Source organism: Hemibagrus wyckioides, linkage group LG09, assembly GCF_019097595.1.
Source record: "Hemibagrus wyckioides isolate EC202008001 linkage group LG09, SWU_Hwy_1.0, whole genome shotgun sequence".
Classification (NCBI taxonomy): domain Eukaryota; kingdom Metazoa; phylum Chordata; class Actinopteri; order Siluriformes; family Bagridae; genus Hemibagrus; species Hemibagrus wyckioides.
In genome coordinates, this window is record NC_080718.1 from 1,799,073 (window position 1) to 1,824,922 (window position 25,850).

General features: G+C 41.7%; 2 protein-coding genes across 2 annotated transcripts in view; both read left to right on the plus strand.

Annotated features, from left to right (window-relative positions):
• Nucleotides 1–3,501: 3,501 nt before the first annotated feature.
• Nucleotides 3,502–19,668, plus strand: LOC131359759 (TOG array regulator of axonemal microtubules protein 1). The gene is made up of 22 exons (XM_058399844.1): nt 3,502–5,482; nt 8,104–8,167; nt 9,804–9,935; nt 10,034–10,294; nt 11,298–11,536; nt 11,715–11,944; nt 12,128–12,216; nt 12,319–12,489; nt 12,588–12,653; nt 12,751–12,920; nt 13,366–13,513; nt 13,595–13,822; nt 14,027–14,144; nt 14,305–14,410; nt 14,674–14,909; nt 15,404–15,562; nt 15,636–15,762; nt 15,859–15,971; nt 16,320–16,491; nt 16,707–16,926; nt 18,278–18,364; nt 19,075–19,668. Exons 1-22 carry the CDS (start codon nt 4,448–4,450, stop codon nt 19,332–19,334), a joined length of 4,431 nt encoding a protein of 1,476 aa, XP_058255827.1. The 5' UTR covers nt 3,502–4,447; the 3' UTR covers nt 19,335–19,668.
• Nucleotides 19,669–21,987: 2,319 nt separating this feature from the next.
• Nucleotides 21,988–25,850, plus strand: part of fancm (FA complementation group M) — a 28,328-nt gene continuing 24,465 nt past the window's right edge. Inside the window, exons 1-4 of the mRNA XM_058399645.1 lie at nt 21,988–23,012; nt 23,086–23,258; nt 23,350–23,427; nt 24,339–24,497. Coding sequence (XP_058255628.1) covers nt 22,400–23,012; nt 23,086–23,258; nt 23,350–23,427; nt 24,339–24,497 — 1,023 coding nt within the window. The 5' untranslated portion in view covers nt 21,988–22,399. The remainder of the gene's footprint in view (nt 23,013–23,085; nt 23,259–23,349; nt 23,428–24,338; nt 24,498–25,850) is intronic.

The window sequence follows — 25,850 nt, forward strand, 5'->3', positions numbered from 1 at the left end:
TTTGCAACACAGGTAATCTAAACGCTTTCGATTTGATCATTTCTGGATACTCAAAAACAACAACAATAATAATTAGGTTTACATGCATGGCATTTAACAGACTCCCTTATCCACAGTGGCTTACAGAAGTGATAGGAAGTCACTATCAATAACTAGGTCAGGGACTAAGAGCACTATTAGTCTTAAAACAAGCCAATAAATCTAGAGTGGTAGGAAAAACACACATATTTTCTTTCAGCTTGAAAATTACAAAAAGTATAAAATGGTTCCAAGTGCATAAGGTAAAGGTTTGTGACCAGTGTCTGGGTAATTAATTCATAAATCTGGGAGGGTGTCTAGCACATGAACACAGTGTTTAGTATCAAGAATTGCAGCCCTTTTCTACCCTGTCCATTGGTGTGAAGCAACCACCATATATACAGTACAGCTCTGGAAAAAAAATAAGAGACCACTGTCCAATCTCCAGATTTGAACCCTATTGAAAACCTCTGGAATGTCATCAAGTGGAAGATGGATGGTCACAAACCATCAAGCGAAGCTGAGCTGTTTGCTTTTTTGCAAAAAGAGTGGTATAGTTACCCAATAGCAATGTGAAAAAACTGGTGGAGAGCATGGAGCCAAAACGCACGCAAATCGGGGTTATTCCGCCAAATACTGATTTCTTAATGTTATTTAGCCAAAGCATTAACACAATTTGTTTACAAATTATTTGCATTTTGTTTTATTCGAGTTATTAAAGCTCTGCAAATACTGCATGATCTTGGGTTATTTTGATGTGTTGTCATTTCCTTGAAATATACACTCTAAATAACAATAGTTATATTTTGAATTTAGGAGAAATATTGTCAGCAGTTCACAAAAAAATGAAACAAAACCCTTCATCTCACCAATACATGCACCTGTAAGAAAAAAAACATCAGAAACTGATTATTTTGCAGTGGTCTCTTTTTTTTTCCCCAGAGCTGTATATATGACCACTGCTGACCAGATATGATCTGACTGGTGCAGCATTTTCTGCACAGAAGTGACACCGACATGGCAGTGATATTTCTGTCAGTTGTGCAATCAGTGTAAATGGATCAGTTCATTCCAGCACCTGGGTGCCAGTACAGAGAAGACTCTTGATGCGTGACTTTATTAAGTTGTGCTAGAGGCTTGAAGGGAACATGGTGTCTTCAGGTACGTAGGAACTGGTCTGTTCTTGTTAGTTATGTATCAGGGTTCCTACATCTGATGTGGACAGGCACAGGAGGCCAATGGAAAGAATCAAGTAGACTTGGAGTGGAGAACACAGGGAGGTTGAGAACAGACTGTAATTCGGGAATCAGTGGTTGCAGTGGTCAGATGGCATGCTCAATTCTAAACAGTTTGAGAAGGTGACTGAATAGTCACAAAAATGGTCTCCATGCAGAGAATTGCCCAAATACTCCTTTTCATTTCATAAAAGAGAGCCCTGACTGACTGATATGCTGAAATCTGTACAATGCTGCTGGGTCTGATTAAATTATACCAGCCTTACTGGTATCATGTCACCTCCGTGTGCTAAGAATGGTCCACCATCCATGAAAAATCCAAGATCTTTATTTGTATGTATATGTATGAATAGTCCTAGGTGTTGTCCTGGTTAAAGGTCCAATGGCCCATGAGGAAATACTTCTTACCATTCTCTCCATATTGGCTTTCAGGGCCTGAAAGCATTTCTCTGACCACAACAGAGAAAAGAGAGCATTTAATATGAGTTTTACTATTACTGTTTTTCACTAGAGTTATGTGTGCAGTTTTCCCTGAACGATTTTTGCTATACACCTGGACATACTGTATACCTGATAAAATAAATCATTATCTGTATGCAAGTTCCTTTCTGTCACTTTATCTTTCTGTCTTTTTCTTTTCCACTGATAGTTGGTCACTTCACACCTTTGCAGTACCACAGTGCAATACGTTTTCAATTCAATTCAATTCAATTTTATTTGTATAGCGCTTTCAACAATAGACATTGTCTCAAAGCATCTTTACAGAATATAAGAAACATAGTACAAAAGTCCTCGATGTTAGACAAAATCATCCAAGGCAAGGAAAAACTCCCTTAGATGGTATGAGGCAGACTCAAAAGGGAACCCATCCTCATTTAGATGACACTGGAGAATGTGATTATAAATTATTATTTTTGTATAATTGTGTGTATAAATTAGGAGGTTGTTGTCATCCTCAAAGTCCACACAGGGTTGCCATCTTTGCTTTGAATACCCAAAATCTTCACCAATCCAACTGGAGCTGGTCCATGTCTGGATGCCTCTAGATGCCTACATTCCTTGTGAGGGGTAGAAAATGGAAACAAGTGGAAAGGAATTAGCATAGCTGCAGTTCATAATATTAACAAGCACTAGATGATAATGTGCATTTCATCAGATGTACTGGAGCACAAGGTTATGGGATGTATTATGTGTATGTCTGGCTAAAGAGATATGTCTTTAATCTAAACTGTGAGACTGTGTCTGAGCCCCGAACACTGTCAGGAAGGCTATTCCAAAATTCAGGAGCTGAATATGAAAATGCTCTATCCCCTTTAGTGGACTTTGCTATTCTGGGAACTACCAGAAGTCCGGAGTTTTGTGATTTGAAGGAGCATGACAGACTGTAGCGTGTTAAAAGACTGGTTAAATATGCGGGAGCTAAACCATTTACAGCGTTGTACATAAGTAGCAATATCAATTCTAAACTTAACAGGTAGCCAGTGCAAGGATGATAATATTGGGGTTATATGTTCATATTTTCTTCACCTGGTAAGAACTCTGGCGGCTGCATTCTGGACTAACTGTAGCTTGTTTATTGAAGATGCAGGACAACCACCTAGTAATGAATGACAACAGTCCAGTCTGTAGGTCATGAACCGTAAAATGTTTCTAAGCTTAGCAATATTTCTAAGGTGGAAGAAGGGTGTTTTTGTAAGACTGTCAAAAGACAAGTTGCTGTCTAACATTACGCCCAGGTCTTTCACAGTTGAGCTAGTAGTAATAGTACATCCTTCTCAATGCAAGTTTCCTCATGTATGCCAAAAATGTTTCCTTTCTTTTCCGCCACTTGCTTTCCAATCCCAGCAACCCACACAGGACATGATGCCAGTCCATCTCAGGGAAACCTACACACTCTTATTCCCAGCTACAGTCAAAGTAGCCTACAATGCTACCTGCATGTTTTTGGGAGGAAACCAGAGAGGAACATGAGGAGAACATGCAAAACTCCACACAGTAACCTTTGGAGCTGTGAGGCAGCAATGCACCAATATGTATATTGTTACACTTTTTTTTTTTTTTTTACCTAAACCGTGTATGTTTCATCATACTGAGTAAATGATGCGTATGAACTGGATTTAAAGGCAAGACTGTTATTTCACAAAGTGCACGCCTTTGCTAAAAAAAAAAAAAAAAATCCTGCAGCTTCATACAAATCCCATAGTTCTTTGCAGGAGTTGCGCTCTCGTGCTTCCAAGACTTGGCGTCACCATGGAAGCAGTTGGTTTGTGACCATGCTGCGCCATTTTGATTCCAAACACAGCACCAAGAAGCGTCGCGAAAAAAATCAACCGTGGACGGCGAATAAAACTGCAAACAAAGTCTCCAGGCTTGAGCACCTCGAGTCTGGTATTAAAAGAAGTGGGGGAAAAAAAAAAACCCCTCCTCGTGAGCTGATTACAGTAGGAGACTGCGCTCTTAACGTACCGAGGCTAATTCATAGCGACGCTGGAATGTGATGTACTGTATATAGCGGAGTGCTTGTGCTTGCTCAAGTTAAGAATCGGTGACTAGACGGAAAACGCACATCTAGCTTCTGTAAAAAAAAAAAAAAAAAAAAAAAAAATGTTTATTTTTCTCGTTTTAAATGCATCGTCGTGATGATTGTTGTAGGCTTGGCAACATGGCTAGCCAAACTCGGTTCGTATGTCAGCTGTTTAGTTCTTTTCTCCTCATCCGTTCCAGCATGGTCCTGGATGGTCCTAAAGATGAACCAGTTAGCTGGTTAACCTGGTTCCAGTAACTAGCAGGTTGCGTTGAAATGTGCTAACAGTAACCAGAAGACCGCAGTGCCTTAACTACAGGTCTAGAGTCATATGAGCAAAAGCTACAGGTTGATTAGACATATTTACGTTTAGTTATTTTTGCCACCACTCAGTGGCAGAATGTCAGTGCGTTGTTGTCTCTCCTCTCAGCTGTACTCGATCAGGGTGTTGATGTATTTGGCTTTTTTCAGCAGCTTAACTTGAGAGTGTGTTTACACACATGCTCTCACATTAGACTTCTTTCTTGGTGACCACTTTTACAGAAGCGTGCTCACACAAACTCCTGTCAGGATGAGCTTTATAAAATCCCAACAAGTCTATAGGCTCTTAGAAATAACCCGCAGTCACTCGGTAAGCTCGGCCTTGGCCAGACTCTGACGAGCCCACTCAATGATGATTTATGGATTAATACCTCTGGAGTTACACGAACAACTCCTTGATCACGAGAACTACCAGAACCGAACAAATGGGGTAGAAGAACTGAAAACCGTCCTGTCTGAGCTGGACCTGAAAGCTGTTTCCTTTGACAGTATTGTGGAATTCATTTGCTTTTTACACAAACTCCTGGATGACCCCAACTTTAAAGTCTTGTATGGCACTTTACAGGTCCTGAACCTCCTTGTTCAAAAGCTGGACAATGATGTGCACCCATATTACAGACAGATCGTGCACATGGCTCTCAAAACCCTGGGGGACACGCGCGCTCTTCCGCGGAACGAATACATGAACGTTTTTCGGCAGCTCACGAGGATCATAGGGCCACAGAAAGTACTGGAGCTTGTAACCGGGCACTTGAAGCACAAAAACTCAAGAGTGAGAGAGGATGTCCTCAACATCATTACAGCTGCCATGCTCACTCATCCCAGGAAAGACTTCAACATCCCACATCTGTGTTCTCTGGTTGCTCCTTATCTCGCAGACAGCAAGAAGAGGGTGCGACATGCAGCCCTGGAGCTCTTCGCTGTTTTTGATTACTGCCTTGACATGGGCAAGAAGCAGCCGATCATGAAGGCCATAGACAGGGTGGAGCTCACCGGTGATGCCGAGGGTCTTATGGCTGCCGTACAGGCGCGAAGGGCCAGACACATCCTTCCTCGGCTATCTGCAGACGGTACGGTGGAATACGCACTGGTTATCCCCAAACCCGGCCAGCGACGCACGCCTCAGTTCGGCTCTGGCGCTGATCTGGATTGGATTCTTAATGGAGGGAGATCGAACAGCGCGAGGAGTCACAGGACGGACGCGGACTCGGAAGGGCCGACTGCCTACAGTAGTGTCGGATCCCTGACTGAGGAGATGCCATTACAGAGGAGGATAGTGAGTGCCGGAAAGGGCAAAAACAAGCTACCCTGGGAGAGGTCGAGCCTTCCATCTGCGGGAAATCAGGAGCCCTGCAGTGCACTGAATGGAAAATTGTCTGATAAGGTGAGGGATTAGCTCATGCCTTTAATGTTGCATAGAAATAGAAGCTTGGAACATCAAATAGGCTCTACTTTTTTGAAGTTTATATTTGTCTATTAGGTGGCTGGGTTTATTGCTTCAAACGCTGGCACCAGCCACACAGAAACTTGTGAACAATGATCACAGCTGCCCCCTTAAGCTATCAGTTGGTGGATCTTTAAGTTGCAGAAATTCCCCACATTTATGTTTTAGAGCAATCATGATCAAGCGCCCTTGAGGGTTTAAAAAACTCTTAAGCCAGCACTGTTTCGTTTTAATGTACAGGAAAATATGTTGACGAAATGTAAAGGCAGAGAACAATGGTCTGAATTGTCACGCTGATATTTCTTGCAATGGTTTAAGGTGCCGATATGATGGCAGGTCTGTGGTATTTCAGCTGTACGAGTTTCCATACAGACCGGTCTGTCTCCCACCGAGATATTCATCTGGTTGGGTGCAAATTAAATATGAGGGTTAGACATTGTCTGCCGTTTTATGAGTCATGTGCCTGTCTCTCCTGTAAAATGATCAGATTGAATATCGAAATGGCTATGTACGTTTTGTTTTTTATAGGTGTAGTCCAGGTTTTTTCCCTCAACGTGTCCTTGGGTGCTTTTTAAATTTCAGCTCAATGTGAACTCTCAGCATAATTTCCTAATTAGGCTAATCAAAGGTGTGTGTGAGGGTGAGGGTGAGTGTGAGTGATGCATCAGCTGGAGGTGACGCTTTGGCCAAATGGTGGGTGTCGCATTATCCTGCTAAGTGTTTCTACCAAATTTAGAGGTGTTGGGAATTAAGCCTTTAACGTTAGGTTCAGATTAAATGAAAAACGTCCAAAGATAAGCATTATCTTAAAATGGGCAAAATATATTTCGATGAAAATTGAAACTTTTTGGCATAATCCATAGTAATGGTTAAAGCATTTATTTCAATGAAACTTGTTTAAAGATCAGCATTACATAAAAAAGCATGCTTTTTGTTGAACCAGTTACCTTTAAATATACTACAAAACCTGAAAAAAATCTGTTTTTGTTGTGATACCCTCCTTCTCAGCCTACCACATCCCCTTCTTGACCCTTCCGTCTGCTGACTCATGGAATCTGGTTGCCATGTTGCCAAGATTGTTAACAGCTGCTAAGAACTTGAAAAGATTGCTCGGAAAGGGTCATCTGTCACAGAGAGAGAGAGACAGTGCAGTGATCTGGTTACAGGCTCCCACAACGGTGCTAAAAAGGCTCCAACATATTTTGTTCACCTCACCGTGCTTCATGATACCTGAGCCGAGCTCTAAGGGCTTTGGCAAAGGCCACAACGTGGATCGTTATCACAGTGATGACTTTTTTGGAAAGAAAACAAATAAATAAAATTCCACCTTCGAATTCTCTGAAGCTGATGTAATCCTTAGTTCTTAGTACACAGGCACATGAGTCTAAGCCATTTGAGCGCATTTAGCATCGATTCAAGTTCTCAATCAGTATAGAATTTCATTTAGTCTCCCTTTAAAACCATCATCATGAAGGATTTGGGATTTTTTTTATGTATATAATGATATAGTTAAGTAAAACAGTCTCGTTCATTACTGTTTAGATCAAGGTTATGGAAAAGAGGAAGAGCTTTTCTTCTTGTTCTCAAGGCAGCAATGTTGATCGAGAATCTCGGCGTTCCCTGCGATGGCGACTGGAGTCGAGTCTAATTAACCACTGAGCCTTTGGGGAAATGTTTCCTACTTTCCACCAAGTGCGTTTCCTCAAAACTTAGAGAAAGAGTTTCTAGCGACAGAGGAATTAATGATAGCTGGAATTTGTCAAGGAATGGCCATTTGCTTGCATTTTATTGCTAGTTTTTGAGGGAAAATGTTATAAATGAAATCTATTTATCGATTTCATTTCTTAAATATCTATTATTAATTAAAGGAAAAGGAAAAGTAGTAGAAAATGTAAGAGTTACTCTCTTAAAGGTGACAATAAATCTGGAGTTGATTTTATATTAGCAAAAATGTTGTTTTTTTCTTCCAGCTGTTGGAGCTTTTCTAATATAAGGCATAAAACTTCGCAAATTTTTATTACTCTCGGTATGTTTCTGTCGGGTTGAGCGTGGTGAAGGAAGTTAAAAAGTCTCTCTCTCTCTCTCTCTCTCTCTCCAGTGGTTTGGCACAGAAATGTGTCTAACAACCATGTCTGTGTCGTGGCTGGGTTGTGGAAATGGAGCCCATCCCAGATGTATTCTGTCTTTGCTTTTATAATAACAGCCACTCTTCTGGGAAGGCTTTCCACTAGATTTTGGAGCGTGGCTTTGGGGATTTATGTCCATTCAGCTGCAAGAGCATTAATGAGGTCATGTGCTGATGTTGGCTGAGGAGGCCTGGGGCTCAGTCGCTGTTCCAGTTCATCCCAAAAGTGTTAGGCTAGGCTAGACAATCTTGAAAATATTCCACTAGTGTACAGGGACATCTGCCCAACGGTTTAGGGAAGAAACATGTATAAGTGTGATGGTCAGGTGTCCACAAGCTGTTGGCCAGTAGTAGTGCACGCAGTAATACCAGATAAACATAGCTCCTGTGTCTAGTCTCGGAAAGATGGATGACTATTTTTCTTTCTTTGCTTTAGTCAAGCCTTGAAGATCTCACTACCTCCACGAGGCTGAATCAGGAAACTCATGTCACCCACTCTGGTAAGTCCATGTTACTAGATCTCTATTACTTCAATCTCCCTCTTTCTTTGTCTGTGTCTTCTGCAGTATGTTTCATCATAATTAATGATATTTTAGATAATGTTGGCTTATCTTCAAGGTTAAGCCATGACGAGTTCAGTTAAACTTGACTAAGCGTTCTTTAAGTCCCAGCCCACTCTTTCAGTGCCATAGTGTTACCAGGTTCATTATTTCCCCCTGTTCTGATGCATTTCAGCTTGTTAACACCTTGATAACACATGATTATCACATCCTTTTACAGTTTTGCCGGGATGGAGCAGGGGAATATTGAGTGCAAGAGCTAGTTAAGGGAGACTGGAGGTAAACTTCCAGTCTCCATGTAATCTAAGCACAGTGATACGAAAAAAAAGAGGGAGAAAATTGATGCTCTTTGTAAGGAGATGTTTGTTTAACATTTATGGATGGAGACTCCAGTGCCAGTAAGTCGGTGCCATCAGGGCAATGGTGCTTTAGGTTTTCTTGGCAAGTTGTGTGTTTTGTGTTTAACTTCCAGAGACCGACAAAAAAAGAAGCCTCTATAAGTGATGACAGGAAATGCTTAAAAAGTCTCCTTCATTTGTAGATGGCAACCTGTAACAAATTGCTGTGATATAAAAGACATCAAACATTTTAAGTGTCCCTTTTACAAGAAACCTCGGATTGATGATATTAACTTACCATGATAGTAAAACTCAGAAACTTTTACATAGAAAGTGTGTGCGTGAAATCACTCTAACATAAACTCGATTTAGATCCTGGCCAATTGTTGAGTTATTTCTGTGTAGAGATCGATGACCATCCACATGTTTTTGGTTATATGAAATGCTAGTTGCGAATCGGTACAATGGAATTATGTGAATTTAGTGAAGTAGATAGAATATGCAGTAGTACAATCCATAGCACCATTATCACCCTGGAAGGATTTAGCCTGCTTGTAAAATTCACTCAAGACGCCTTTGTAGACGAGGAAAATTTATATCAAATGCTGTATTCACACGGGAGATTAAGATTAGACTCGTCATCTCCCCAGTTTGAACAAACACTAGGTTGTATTCGGGTCTGTAATCAGCCTTATGCTCGACTGATGCTTAACTCGGTGGATGGATGTTTTTGTAGATGTAGAGTTTTCTTTAAATGCATCTAGGGTGTTTTCTAACAAGCCTTAAACATTCAAGTAAAAAAAAGACAAATGACAAATATAGATAAATTAATTTGATATTATACAAAGTTTTAAAAAAACATCTGGTAGTCAGCAAATATATTGGGTTTGAATGTTATGAATGGTCCCAGTCATAAGGCAGCTTTTACATGCCGCTCGTCCGCATAGGTAGCAGGGGAACTTTATGAAGGGGTCTTTGTGCCTCAGCCTCGCATTAATGAAGGCACTAATGCACCCCTGTTTGTGAAACCCCGAGAATAATCCCAGAGGTTCTTTAAATAGACCAGATGAGCGAATGGAAAGTCTGTGTTACGTAGTAGAGCACAAATGTCTGTTGAAGTGTGGTTTACAGTCCTGCTTGTAGTATCTTGTTTGTTAATTGGTAACTATACTGCAGCTCCTTTAGTTAAATACAGTACTAATGTAATGGTGACATAGTTTCTCTTTTATGCTATTTAGGATTAGGAGAACCACTTCAGTCCAACTCCTCAGGCCGGAAAAGGGAAACTGCAGTCAGACTTCGCCGGAGCGGCAGCCTTGACTCGAACCCAGACATTTTCAAAGCAGTCAGCTCCAGCGATGCAGAGAGAGGTGACTCCCTGACGTAAAAATATTGTTGTGGTCACAGTTAGTGTTGCAGACACGATTTGTAGCACGGTTCATACCATTGTGTGCTCTCTCCATTACAGGTGTTCCCAAGACGTCGCGGTTGCAAGGGTCTGGAAATCCCAATGTGGAGCGTACTTTTTCTCTCCCGTCCAATCCCACTCCTCCTGGCTCCTTTCTGCTGCCCTCCTACCCTCTGGCCACTCTGCCAGGGGTTCAGTTAACTCCCACACTGTCCCGCAGATGCCATGCTGACTCCTCACTCTCCATGTCCAACACATGGCCCAACAATCGAGAGCTGAGCCCACGACACAGGGAACCCAGTCCGTGGAGGAATAATAATTGTGAGGACATAATAGGAAATTCTTATGTTTTTTTTTACAAATGTCTAAAATACCATAATGTGAAAGTATCAGTATATTGCCGAAGTTGTTATTAGAGAATTTGCATATATCTGAAGTCACCACTAGACACTAGACTGGCATTAAAACGGACACGGTTATGTAGTATTCCGGTATACTCGGTGACAAATTCTACAAAATCTGTATTGATATGTTTGTGTATGGTCATAAAGAACCCTAGGCCTAGTATCTTGTGATAATCTTCACTGCAGAAAACATAAAGAATATAGAAATACAGAAAGATACTGGTGCATAAAAGAAAAGCAAAGTGTGATATTGTTGGCATACTGTCAGATAATCTGGCAATGTCACAATAAACTTTTGATAATTGTAAGGACAGCTTTACTTGCGCTGACATTAAGGCACCGATAATGGAACTCGCCGGTGACCTCGTAACATCTCGACTATTATTCAGACGAAAGATGTAACATGATTGTAAAGTGATGTGATCTACCTGCTAAAGAATTAATGCATTTTCATCAACATTGGACAAAGTGGAGAAATTATTTCAAAGGCTGAAAACGTTGCCACAGCTTTCAAATGATTTTAGACATCCAAATGGTTTTATAAATGAGGCTCATATGGGATCATTTTAAATGCAGTGTTGTACTCTAGGATCCCCCACCTTGTTTTAAGTTTGTCAGTAAAATGGTTGATGCTCTAGCTGTATAAAAAGTTGACCTTTTTGTTTCTTGGATAAAATAATTTGTGTACCATAATATTCCTACAGCATGAATTTTCCACTTTGTAATGGATTTTATCTTGACAAGGGCATTTCTAATACTCAGTGTTGTCTAGGGTTTTAGACTGATGAAGACCGGATGCAACCACTAACTGTTGTTCTTTTAACTGATAATCACTTCAGTAAATGCTTGGTCATTTGATGGGGATATGATTTAGTAGATCCAGTGTATTGACAACCATGGATCTTTAATCCCTGATGCAGGTGAGGCTGGCTCCACCAGGTGTTCTCCAATGCACCCTTCTCGGACTAGCATTGCATCCTCCTCATCGTTTCCTCAGGCTCTGAACACAGTCAGGTCTTCTCCACCCATCTCGCCCATCACACAGCTGTCTGCGCAGGATGCAGGTAACCAGAGAGATCAGCGTAGCAGGAATCTCCACCTCGACCTGACTGTCATGAGCCTGCAGGACCCGGATGAGGAGCCAGTGGATAAGGAAGAGGTGTGTGGGCAAAATTGTATATATTTACATTCTAGGATACACCATTCATTTTTGATTCAACATATGCTGATAATACAATTATAAAATTCTGTTATGGTAGTGGTATTATCTTATTCCTCCTGCACCCCATCAAAGTTGTTTGGATTGGATGTATTGGGCTCAATGTGTGTTTTTGCAGATGATGAACTCCCTGCGCTCCTTACGTAACAGTGCAGCTAAGAAGCGGGCAAAGGCAAGCATGAGCAGCTCAGAGCCGGATCCAGACAGTCCGGACTCGGCCGTCAAACTTGAGCCAAACCTGGACTCGTCCTCTCAGACCTCTCCATCTGTTACAAGCCCACTGAGTGAGAGCGGACTGTCCAGCCTCTATTCTCCAACCACTCCCACCATCAATGGCACCAAAAACAGGTGCTCATTTATTTATTTTCTTATTTGTTTGGCATAGGTTAGTTTTTTGTCGAAACTTGTGAAACCTTGTCCAGCCCTATAAGATTATCATCTATATGCAGTTTAATCACAGCATACAACATCAGTATTGAATAAGTGGAACACCAAATAAAATGTCACCTCATTGTCATCGTCACACTGCAGCTCTGGGAACTCAGCAGCAAAGACGCGTATCACTAGAGTGCCATCAGGGAAAAAGAAAACTCCTTCCTCCATGGAAGCCAGTCCTCAAGGTATATTTATATACAACAGCCCGCCAAAGACACTCTATATTTCCAGTATCTAGAATGGGTTGTGTGAACGCATTACTGATCTGTGTGTGAAATGTACTGCAGGTGTCCAACAGCAGGAAAAGCTTCTTTCAGACGCGAGTGTCAGTGTTATTGGTCAGAGAGTATCTTACTCTAATGGAGCAGCAGCAGAAGAGAAGCACAGAGAAGCAGCTTCACCTCCTCATGTTAGACCTGCAGGTCGTGAGCCGCTCAGAGCTTTAAGGCCTGCGAAAGGTAAAATTACTGTCTAGATTTTAGGTGCTCTGTGTAATTTGAATAAATGTGTTTGTAGACATAGCATATATGTATGACCGCCACCATTTGTCTTTTAGAATCTCAGATACACAGCAGGAAGGCCTCCCCTGTCACCGACATGTCTGAGGGAGTAGTCGGGAGAGGTCAGTGCAACCTGTCTGCTATTATAAAAAATTTATTGTCATTTTTTAAAAAAATCTTTCACTTTTGACACTAAAAATTGACATCTCCTTTTGGCAGGAGTTTTTGGCTCCATGGTACTTCCGAGCCGCCCTGAAGTGACCACATGTCCTGAGCAGGATGAGTCCATAAATAAAGCCTCATGGGAGCCACCCGCTGGAGTATATGGCCATGCTGTCTCTGGGAGTCACGTGGATTCTGATGAAAACCCAGAACCTGACGAGGCAATGGTGAGTGAATCTGTCTTGGCCAAATAATACAAAAAAAAACTCTACATAAACTGATTCACTGATGAGAAACTTTTGCTCAGAATACAATTTAGCTTGATTTAAAGCTTTTCATGGGACTGGCTGTAATTAGCTTGCACTGTCATGATACATGCATGAATTAAAGCTGTTTTGGTATTTCATCACTTGGCCCAAACAGCATTCAACAGATTGTATAAGCTAATTTGTCATTTGTTTTTTAATCGTTTTTTTTTTCTTCACAAGTATTTCTTCAGAGAGACAGTAACAAATTAATAACTCCCAATGTACAGTTGAAATACTTTTGGGACGAAATTATGTTTGTGTACGGTACAGGGAAACTGTTCTCCACTGTTTTTCCAGAGTGTCATAATACAAGCCTGCTCCTTTAGACTCTACTACTGCTAGATGTTTCATTCTTCAATTACAGGAGAGGGTGAAGCTGTCCAAGTTTGCTAGGGATAAGATGCGCCAACATTGGTTAGAACAGCAAGAAGCCCAGCCTACACCGCGAATAAGGCAGAACCTTAGACGTGTAACAGCTGAAGTGAGCTCAGATGATGCAGCATCTCTGAAAGGTAAGAGATTTGACTCTCTGAAAGCTCCTCATCATGCTTGCAGAAATTCTGGGTTCACCCTAACTTCTCGCCTGTTTCCAGAGTTGCAGCTGAACGGTAGCATCCTACACTCCATTAAGCCTGAAACCCTCATGAGGGAATCACCTACCAGCCCTACAAGTGCACCGGGACCCCAGAATCCCCCAAAATGTCTCAGTCCTCATCATCAGCCGAGCCCCCCTACGGGCCTCCCTAGCAGACACACGCTGCCACGGCGGAGAAGAGCTCCCAGTCTGACCAGAGTACAGCCGTCTCTCTCCAACAGCTGTGGTAATGCGCCAGTTTATTTTAAATATACTTGCTGTTTTTCTGATTTTTGATTTCCCTCGACTTTATTATAATATCCAGGTTTATTATAGGTTAATGGACCGTCTAACTGTAATGAAATAATTTCTAGCATTATATAATAATCTGATTATTTTTATAAACGGAGACATGAATGAGAAATATCTTTAATCTGTATTCTCTGTTTAGATGAAATCATGCCTGTTACCCCGAAGAAGGATCCCAATGAACAGGTGGAGTTGCGACCATTCTCCAGACCAGAGCTTGCCCTCACTCAGAGCTTCAGACTGCTTAGCTCAGATGACTGGTGAGTCCAGTGCCTACAGAATGTAGTGAACTAGTTTACATCTCATTCAAGAAATGTTTTTTTTTTTTCTTTAAATCAGGGTCGCCTAACTCCGGTCTGGAAGGCTTCAGTTCAGCATTGTACTAAAGTGCATTAATACAAATCCTGTGTCCTCCTACAGGGAGAAAAAAATCGAGGGGCTCATGTTCCTGCGCTGTTTGGCACGGTATCACACCGATGTGCTTAGTAGTAGGCTTCATGATGTCTGCCTTGCCCTCATTCAAGAGGTCAGTAAGTCCTTCCTTTACTTTGCACTACAGGTGTGCACGGGTATTTGAGCTCTGTTAAGTGATCGATCCATGTCCTGTTATTTGCTCTTGTGAAACATTAATTCTCCAGCAAATAATTTGTGTTTTGCAGAGAAAAAATATGTTAACATGCACATAACACTGCCTCTGTATGATTAAGTCTAGTGTTGATTGTATTCAAGTTATATTGGTATTCGCATAATTGGGCAGTCCAGTTTTTATTAACACTTTCTGTGCTGCAGGTTCGGAACCTGCGCTCGGGAGTGTCCCGCATTGCTGTGGTGACTCTAGGAGAGATGTACTCTGGCCTGCAGAAGGGAATGGACCAGGAGCTGGAAGCCACAGCCAAAGTTCTGCTACACAAAGCTGGAGAGTCCAATGCTTTCATTAGGCAGGATGTGGATGCAGCACTGGACAGCATGGTGCAGAACTGCACACCTACACGCAGCATGAACGCCCTACTCACCGGAGGACTCTGGTATATTTCAGGAAGCTGTCTCTATCTGTCAGGACAGGTTTATATTCTGATCTAGGCATGTTGTTACTCTGGTGTCCCATAAAATGTCTATTCAATTTATTACACACTTTTTATACACTATATTTTTGAATTAACTAGAAGAGAAGTGACATGGCAGTCAATTAGAGAAAAGATGTTCTTGCAAGATTTACAAAGAATCCCCACAGTCCAAAATCTGGTGGAAGTCCTTCTCTTAAAAATCAAAAGCAGGAATGAAATACTAAATGAGATGTTCAAAAATCACATATGGGAGTGATAGTCAGGTGTCCACATACTTTTGCCTACGTAGAGTAATATATGAACTGCATCATGGAAATGACCCTAGACTCTTTGCTTCATAACTTTCAGATTGTCCTTTATTTGCCCAAAATAAAACTATATTCACTATATATTAAAAGATTCATGTTCTCTTCATGTTCAGTTTCCCTTTCTTTTCTGGTTTCTGTTCCCAACAGTCACTTAAATGCAGTCGTAAGGAAGTGCACTGCTCAGCACTTGACTACTCTGGTTGAGAAGATCAGCGTTGCACGCTTATTGTCTGGAACTAAAGATCTCACTGACCGAATCTTACCTGCTGTCTCCAAACTGGCGCAAGACTCTTCACAAGAAACCAGGTTAGTCACCCAGCTCATTACTACTTGATTATTTCATAAGCTTGCAGCCTTATCAGATCATTATTTCTCTCAGATATTTTGGCCGGCAGATGCTGCTGTTCTTGTCGTCTCACCGGGACTTTGACAAAATGGCGGAAAAGTACATCCCTGCCAAAGACCTGGCAACCATCAAGGACACTGTCGCCACTCTGAAAACCAAGGTGTCAGTGCATGATTGTCCACAGTAGATCCATTTGTGTTAAGAACCACAGCTCTTGGTTGCTTTTTAAGCTTGACTTAATAATTGTGATCTTTAGGGACTGGGTGAAATGCCTCAGGACACTCCTTCAGCTCGAGGTAGGCGCTCCATTTCTGGCGGTGGAATGGTGCGTGCCTCATCTCTCACTCGCGAACCTCAGTTTTCCAGCAGGTAAATTTCTAAATGTTCGGAATTATAAAATAAAACAAGTTTTGACTTTGTTTTGTTTTTCTGGCCCTGTAGGATAGTTTTGTCTTAAACTTCAAATGTAATTTGCTGCACACACAACCATATAGAGTAGGACATGTAGTGAAATGCTTTCACTGTCCAGGTCATGGAAATGAAGAATACAAATATATATATATATAAAATATAATACTAATAGAATTTGACAAAAGGACAGTGGAATAGAAGTTACTATACAGGTGGGAAAGGAAAAATATAGAACTGTGTATGTGAATGCGGATCAGTGGGAGAAGAGCATGACTGCTGATGTGTGCAATTATGTGTGTATTCCAGCAAAGACAGCAGCAAAACTCCGTTCCACAGCATTGCAGATAAGACCGAGTATGTCAAGCAGCTCAAAGCCATGCTCGCTTCAAAAGACTTCCGAGAACGCATCAAGGGCATCGATCAGCTGGTGGCTGACTGTGAGGAAAACACATACATGGTCATGAGCAACATGTTTCCGGTAATTTCTTCAGGCATCTTCGAGTGATTTTTAGGCAGCTTTAAGAAGTGATCTATATATGAGAGGATAAATTGGGAGAATAAAATGATCCATAAGCTCTAGGCTTTCCAGATGGGAGATTTGTGTGATGGTGGCAGCTCAGGGGTTTTTGCAGCCCGACTTTTTATATCATCAAGAACTAAAGAAAGTTTACACTGTTTCTGTCTTTCACCCAGGTGTTCGATGCATTTAAAGAAAGGCTGCAGGAGTCAAACAGTAAAGTGAACCTCTACGCGCTGGAGGCCTTACAGAAGATAATCACCTTACTTAAAGACAACTTGGCCCAAGTGGTTTATATCCTTGTCCCAGCTATAGTGGACAACCACCTCAACTCGAAGAATAACAGCATCTACACGGCTGCAACGGGTGCCATACACGCTCTGATCGATAACCTTGGTGGGTTCCTTTCTCTCCTGGCCTTTCGATATAGCAACATGTCATAATTTATTTATTTTATATTTATTTATAGTTACATTTAATGTGGAGGAACATGTCCGCTCAACAGCCTCTTGTTTTTCCTTTCATAAAGCACTGACTACGTGCTACTACGTCTTCTATTAAATTTTATATAGATGTCTCATGGGAAATTTCACTATTTCAGCAGTTACAGACTTTTCACTGTTGAATAAAATCTACTTGATCTAGTGAAACTGCAACCACAGGATCCTTCTTTTAAACTGCTACTTATATGAAAGCTGTGTTTATGTAGGATGCACATGACTCGGAGGAGGCTTTGGCTGAATGGGCGTTGTGATGACCTCACACAACGTGTCTTGGCCCAGATCTGTGGAATATCTGATGTAATTTTGACCAATTTCAAGCGATCACAAAATCGTGAAGTCCGTGAGGGAATGGATTATGTATCGCATCTATGGGAATGAGCTGTTTAGCTATTGAAATGAATGATGTATTCGAACCTGCACATTAATCTACAATAATGCCAAAGCTGGTGTTATAAGAGTAAGCAGTATCTTTAGACAAATTACATTCAAGGATTCAGTGTTGCTATTTTCTCCAAAATGCAAAGAAAATCCTGGTCGGGCTCTCTGTCTACACACACTAATCAGGCATAACATTATGACCACCTGCCTAATATTGTATTGGTCTCCCTTTTCCTGCCAAAACACCCCTGACACATCAAGGCAACAGATCCTTTAATTCGTCTAAGTTGTGAGGTGGGGCCTCCATGGATCGGACTTGTTTGTTCAGCACATCCCACAGATGCTTGATTGGATTGAGATCTGGTGAATTTAGAGGCAACACCTCAAACTCGTTGTTGTGCTCATCAAACCATTCCTGAACCATTTTTCCTTTGTGGCACGGCATATTACAGGACTTCAAGGACACTGACAGAACTTTAAAGGATACTTTTGATAGAAACTGACCACTGCAGACCGGGAACACCCTACAAGAGCTGCAGTTTTGGAGACGCTCTGATCCGGTCTTTTAGCCCATCACAATTTGGCCCTTCTCAGACTCACTCAAATCCTTACACTTGCCCATTTTTCCTGTTTCTAACACATCAACTTTAAGCACGAAATGTTCACTTGCTGCCTCTAATATATCCCACCCACTAACAGGTGCCATGATGAGGAGATCATCAGTGTTATTGTTATTGTAATTGACGCTTTTGTCGTTTTTGCCATTTGAATACGTGATTGCCGTGTATGTTGTATGATTCATGCAGTCTAGGATTATTTTGTTTGTCCTATGTATACCGATTTTTTTTTTTTTTTGTATTTTCCAGACAACACCCTACTACTTCAGCCATTTTGCACAAAGGCACAGTTTCTCAGTGGGAAGGCTAAACTGGACCTTGTCGATAGAGTTGCAGGTATGTCCACGGTGCTCATAGTGTCTAAAGAGAAGATTCTGTATGTTCTGCCTGCCCCAGTCATGTCCTGACAGAAATCTTATTATTCCCATGGATGTTTCGCTTGGAAAGAAATGCTTTCTGGATCATCTGTAATGCTTAAAATGCGTAATAACAATATCGTATTGTGTTTGCAGTGTGAAATTTCTGGGGAAGACGTATGGAAAAAACGATGTGGAGAAATTTAACACAGCTGTGTTTGTAATACTTGTTAGCTGTTGCAATTCCTTATTACTTTATTGATTTAATTTATAGACTGGAATTACGTGTAACAAAATAAATAAAGCATGAAATAAATTCATGGAGGGGGGGGGTTGGAGAAATTTTGGCCTATTCTTCTGTACTATATTTCCTACAGTCCATGTTTGTCAGAATTTATTTATTTACACACAGCTCTTGGAAGTATCTCAGTGGGGTTGAGGTCAGGACTTTGACTCCTTGATTTTTTTTCTCCTGGCATTTGGCAGACGCTCTTATCCTTATCCATCTCAGTTTTATACAACTGAGCAACTGAGGGTTTGCTCAGGGGCCCAGCAGTAGCATCTTGGGATTCGAACTCACAACCTTCCAATTAGAAGTCTAACACCTTTAACCACTAAGCTACAACATCCCCATTTTTCTCCACGTCTGTATAACATATATTTGTGCACCCTGATTTGTCTGTTTCTCAGAGTTGGTCCGAGACCTGTATCCCCGCAAGCCACAGCTGGTTGAGCAGAAAGCCCTCCCTCTGCTTTGGCACCTCCTGGGCTCGTCCTGTAAGAGCGGCACCGTCCACGGCAGGAGCGGCACCATGAGAGGAGCCACTGCCAACCTGTGCCAAGCGCTGCACGCTCACATGGGCCCCATGCTGCTAAACCAAGCTGCTTCACAACCTTCCAACATCTTTAAGAGCCTGAATGAGATTTTGCAGACGCTCACACCCCTCTGAGATCCGAGAACCTTTACGCGTTACGACTTTTCCCCGGCTGAGAAAAAAAAAAAAAAAACTACTTGAAAATAGAGTTCTCACAGTGCCTGCACTTTAAGAAAAAAAAAAAAAGAATAAATAAAAATAGAAGAATAAAACTTTTATCACTTTCGAATGAGCAAAAAATGCTATGAGTCCTTAAAAAGTCCCGAACTAAAGGAAGATAGATTTTTAGCTTGTGGTAAATCAGGTTTAAGATTCCCTGGAGCTCTGCTCTTATGGCACTTTGTACTAGTAACACTATCATGATAATGGTTGTCATGGTGACTTTAGGTATATATATATATATATATATTGTTCTGTGATTGTTGCTGTTATATTTTCTCTTGGTGAGTTTTACAAAATGTCGACATATCCCGAGGCAACGATGCAGAATGTCATTTTTGTGACACGTGACTTTTCTATGAGGAGTCTTAAACGGTTGTTTTAAACCTTTTGTGCGTTTATGATTTACGAACACTTTTGTATTGTATGGCTATGAAGTGTAATGGCACAGTATTAGCTTTATGTCCACTCTGTCATATTGCAGTATGTAATGTGACGTGTGTGAGTGTGTGTTTAGATGAAAACTCTATGATTCACTGATAAGTTGGACCTGTCCTACTCTCCTTTTTTTTTTTTTTTTTTTTTTTGCATGACCAAATATAGAGGTGGAGTGAAAAAAGAATATATTTCTAGTACAAAAAACATATATTTTGATGTATACAGAAATGAACGCTGGTTGTAAGCAGCCATATTTTTGGTGAATGGTAACAGTTAAAACAAAATGTTTGATGCTTCAGACTAATAGCTATATTTGTAGTCTACACATGAATTTATGCCCAGGTTCTGTAATTCAGTATGGTGCCAGTCTTTAAATACTTTTTGGAGCTCTAATGTTAATTTATATTGAATATGTTTCTCAACACGGTGTATGACGAAGATTGATCTATATAATAAAATGTTTTATTTCAGTAAACCTGGGTTTGCTGAATACTGTGGCGCCCTCTTGTGGCTATCCGGTGATCTGCAGCCCCAAGATTAAGAGTCACTGGATTAAGAATAGTTGGGACAAAGATCCAGTGTGGGAATAGGATCAAGAAATGTAGATAAAGGCTTGCATCAAGGGCTTTTTTAATACCCCACCCACATACATACACACACACACAAATACCCGGAAATGTACCAGTAATTTATACACAGTTATGATTTAAGAGATCGTAACTGCAATAAAGGATGGGCTTTTAACTACTAATGGATATCTCATCTGAGAAAAAATAAATCCAATGATGTTCATACTCAAGATCCTTTCAACATAAGTCGCAATATTTGATGCTATATTATTAAAATGCTATATAAAGAAAAACAAATTGAATTAAGGGGAGGCAAAGATTTTTGTGAAAAATAGGATTTAGATCCTTTTGGGGTTTAATTTAGACTAAAAAAATGCAAAATGATAATTATTAAAAAGAAAATAAAATAGTGCACAAAGGAAGGTCCATGGATGAGCGAGTTTGGTGTGGAGGAACTTCACAGAGTCCTGACCTCAACCTGATAGAACACCTTTGGGATGAATTAGAGCAGAGACTGCGAGCCGGACCTTCTCATCCAACATCAGTGCCTGACCTCACAAATGACGCTTTTAGAGGAATGGTCAAAGATTCCCATAATCACACTCCTAAACCATGTGGAAAGCCTTCTCAGAAGATTTAAAGCAGGTTTAACTGCAAAGCAACGGACAACTCCGTATTACATTCGTGTGCATATAAAGGCAGATGTCCTAGTTTTAGAACGACTCGTAGTCTCCGCTCTAATGCATCCCAAAGGTGTTCTATCAGGTTGAGGTCAGGACTCTGTGCAGGCCAGTCAAGTTCCTCCACACCAAACTCACTCATCCATGTCTTCATGGACCTTGCTTTGTGCACTGGTCTGCAGTCATGTTGGAACAGGAAGGGGTCATCCCCAAACTGTTCCCACAAAGTTGGGAGCATGAAATTGTCCAAAATGTCTTGGTACGCTAAAGCATTAAGAGTTCCTTTCACTGGAACTAATGGGCCGAGCCCAACCCCTGAAAAACAAAGCCTGAATTCAATGATTTGGAGGGACTTTTGGCAGCTCAGATTCCGCCAAAGACTTCAGTATTTATTGGACAATGCCTGAAACAATAAAAGCAAGATAAAGGCAAAGTAGTGTAATGTTCTGCAACGGCCTAGTCAGTCATCAGACGTGAATCCAAACGAATTGCAATTTTACAAAACTGAAAGCAAAACACTGCAAGAACAAGCAGGAACTGGAGACAGCACAGTATCTGATGATGCCTATGGTCAGATAGTCTTCGGTCAGATAGGCACCTCTGAGGCCCAGGTCTGATTTCAGGGCAATATCAGGGTTGCATCAAGAAGTGCGACATGTAGCAGGTGAAGGATAAAAAACAACACAGAAAGGGGACAACATACTCTATGGATGTAGACATCATTAAAAGTGTTCATTTTAAGTCGAATATACTGTAGCAGACCGCTAGCAATAGTTTTCATTTAACTTTAATGCTAAACGATTTATATTGCTTTTACTCCAGGCCGGTAGGTGGCAATAAAGCCACCTTTCCTCTTGATAGCAAAACCGCCTTTAATGGAAGAGGAAGAGCGTCACATATGTCTGAGCGCCACATTTAACCGTATAACAGATCAGCAACACGAGCTAGCGAAAACAATTCATTTAACATCGTTGTGATGTTTATTATCGTTTATGTTATCGCGCTCTACTGTCGTTTATTTTAAAGAAAACACACGGCTGTTGAAGAGAAGACGGTTATTCAGATACGAGTAGCATTAGCATAACAGATGCAGTATGTCGGGAGGGGTATGAGTGCTAACATTGTATCTGTCTCCAGATGTGTTATGATGTTCATGTCACGCCTGCATCAGATGACAGACACCTAGTCTGCTTTCACATCCACGATTTGCTTTAAACTAAAGTCTCATGCTGAGATCAACAGAAAGTCAGCCTCGGCATTCAGCCTGCTGAGGGTTGATGACAGAAACAAAACCATGAGCAGTGCAAATCAGAAGACTTTATTTCAGACCTGGGGCTCAGCTATTCCTAAGACCCTTTCGAATAAAGACAGGGGGAAAAAGTTACCCCAGAGGCGAAGAGCAACCACAAACAGTCAGGTAAAGGTGAAGAGAAAGGACAATGCCGTGCCATCACTTTGGGCTGAAGTTGGCCAAGGTTCTGCAGTCCAACCAGCATCAAGGCAGGAACAGGAGATGGACGAAGTCGATGATGACCTGATCCTCGTAGCTGTATACGAGGCTGAAAAAAGTCTGGAAAACCAACCTTTGGATTCCGCAGCAGTTTGCGCAGATCTTCCAGGCTTTGACGGTTCCTCGGGACGGATATGGATCTATCCGACCAACTATCCTATCCGAGATTATCAGCTGAAGATCTCGGAAGCAGCCCTATTCCAAAACACGTTGGTGTGCCTACCCACCGGCCTGGGGAAAACCTTCATAGCGTCAGTGGTGATGTATAACTTCTACCGGTGGTATCCGTCTGGGAAAATAGTCTTCCTGGCTCCTACGAAGCCGTTGGTGGCTCAGCAGATCGAAGCATGTTACAGAGTGATGGGGATTCCTCAGGAGCACATGGCTGAGCTGACCGGTAGCTCCTCTTCTATAGTCTACGCTGTCGTATTGTTTGCTAAACGTTTACTTGATCCTCTGTTCTCTTTCAGGGAGTACTCTGGCTCCACAGAGGAGGGAGCTGTGGCGATCCAGGCGTGTTTTCTTTCTCACGCCGCAGGTCATGGTGAACGATTTGTCTCGAAACACGTGTCCTGCCCCTCAGATCAAGTGTGTGGTTATTGATGAAGCTCACAAGGCATCAGGGAATCATGCGTATTGTCAGGTACTTCTGTCCTGCATGGAGGGTTTAGAAGTGTTCTTAAAACATCAGGAGAGCTGTTGTATGAATCCGGCACTATGTCGATGTCCTGCAGGTGGTGCGGGAATTATGGAACCAGACCAAACAGTTCCGCGTCCTGGCTCTCAGTGCTACACCTGGTGCAGACATGAAGGTTTGTTACTCTTTCTCTCTTGATCTCTCGCACACTTTCACTCTCACTGTCTGTCTCTCTCTCTTTTTTTTCTCTCTTTCTCTCTCACTCTCTCTCTCTCTCTCTCATTCACTCGTTTGCTCACTTCACTCTCTCTCTTTTCTTTCTCTTTCTGTCTCTCTCTCTCATTCACTCACTTGTTCGCTCACTCTTGCTCTCTCTCTCACACAAACACACACACATTTAGCTCGTTCACTCTCTCTCTCTTCTCTCTCTCTCTCTCTCTCTCTCTCTCTCACGCTCTCTATCAAAAACATTCATTTGCTCACTCGTTCACTCACTCTTGCTCGCTTCTCTCTCGCTCTCTCTCTCTCACTCACTCACTCATTCGCTCACTCTTGCTCTCTTTCTCTCACATAAACACACACATTTGCTCACTCGTTCACTCTCTTTCTCTCTCTCTCTCTCTTTCAGAAACACACATACTCACTTGCTCACTTACTCACTCTCTCTTTCTTCTCTCTTTCTCTCTCTCACACGCGCACACACTCATTTGCTCACTCGTTCACTCACTCTTGCACTCTCTCTGTTTCTCTCTCCCTCTCTCTCTCTCTCTCTCTCTTACTCACTCTCCTCCTTCAAATTCCATAAAACACCATAAACCCAGTCTTCTGTCATGAACACGTAAAATCTTTCTTTACAGAAAGCGCCTCTGTATTTTTAAAATGTTCATACCGAACCTCCACCTTACAAGTGTAATTTGTTAATGGGGAAAAAAACAAAACGCTTACATAATAGAACAAGCTCATTATTATACAGAATGGAGCATTCGATTCGAGTGGCACTGTGGCAGCAGAGAACACTGCAGAATGTTCCAGAGTCAGCGTTCATGATATGGTTATGTGCTTTATTCATTCTCTCTGTATGTGTAGGCTGTACAGCAAGTCATCTCCAACCTGCTGATCTCTCACATCGAGCTGCGCTCAGAGGAGAGTCCAGACGTTCAGGCCCACTCCCATCAGCGGAGCGTAGAGAAGATTGTTGTCCCTTTAGGAGAGGCGCTCACTGGATACCAGTCCCGCTACTTACAGGTAGGATGCAGGTGATCCCCATGTGCAAATGTTTAAGCAGCCTTTAAGCAAATGTGCCTGCTCAGGTATCACTCAGAGCGCCGCTCACTTTAATAGGAACACCTGTGCTGCTGCTCAGATTCAAGACTGTTATTTGTACACATTTATACTTCTTATAAATAAGAAGTAAGATGTGGTAATGGTACAGAGTGAAAAGTGGTGTATTAAATGTGTAGTGTGTCATTCATACAGTAGTCAGCAGCAAAAAAACTCCTCCTTTATCTTTATCTGTTTAGTTTTAATTCAGTTTTTTAATTCAATTTATTTGCATAGCGCTTTTAACAATGGACATCGTCTCAAAGCAGCTTCACAGAAGTATAGAAACATAAAGTTAAGTTACTATTTATCCCTAATGAGCAAGCCTATGGTAAGGAAAAACTCCCTGAGATGATCTGAGCAAGAAACCTTGAGAGGAACCAGGCTCAGAAGGGAACCTCATCGTCATTTGGGTGACGCTGGACAGTAAATAAGCGCTCATTGTAGCCTCAGATTCATGTTCTATGCTGCCAGGACTCGAACCTGTTGTCGTCGTCGTCTTCTGCTGCTGTAAGATTCACCTGAAGTTTTTGTGAGGCTTTTCTGCTCATCACAGTTGTATGTGGTAACTTCCTGTCAGCTTAGACTTCATTTTAAGCTGGACATCAATCTGGTCATTCTCCTCTGAATTCTCTCTTCAACCAGAACTGCTGCTCGCCAGATGTATTTTTTGTTTTTCTTCACCATTCTGAATAAACTTGAGCATGAAAATATCAGGTGATCAGCAATTTCAGAAACAGTCCACTGGAATTCACCAGGCCTTCTCACCTGACATTAATGTCTGTCATTAATGCTCTGAAATCCCCAGTGTGTAGTCATGTTGGAACAGGAAGGGGTCATCCCCAAACTGTTCCCACAAAGGTGGGAGCATGAAATTGTCCAAAATGTCTTGGTATGCTGAAGCATTCAGAGTTCCTTTCACTGGATCTAAGGGGCCGAGCCCAACCCCTGAAAAACAACCCCACACCATAATCCCCCCTCCACCAAACTTTACACTTGGCACAATGCAGTCAGACAAGTACCGTTCTCCTGGCAACCGCCAAACCCAGACTCGTCCAGTAGATTTCCAGACAGAGAAGCTACTCATGAAAACCCATTCCATGAAGCTATCTATGCACTGTTCTTGAGGTAACCTGAAGGCCACACGAGGTTTTAAATTCACTGAGTTCCTGAGAGCGACCCATTCTTTCACAAATGTTTGTAAAAACAGTCTGCATGCCTAGGTGCTTGATTTTATACACCTGTGGCCATGGAAGTGATTGGAACACCTGATTCTGA

What these genes read in the sequence shown, in the direction of transcription:
- LOC131359759 (XM_058399844.1), top strand. Translation starts at nt 4,448, where the DNA reads ATGATGATTTATGGATTAATACCTCTGGAGTTACACGAACAACTCCTT. An exon ending in CTCCAGCGATGCAGAGAGAG is followed by an intron (nt 9,936 to 10,033) that starts GTGACTCCCTGA and finishes TCTCCATTACAG; the next exon opens with GTGTTCCCAAGACGTCGCGG. An exon ending in TGATGCAGCATCTCTGAAAG is followed by an intron (nt 13,514 to 13,594) that starts GTAAGAGATTTG and finishes GCCTGTTTCCAG; the next exon opens with AGTTGCAGCTGAACGGTAGC.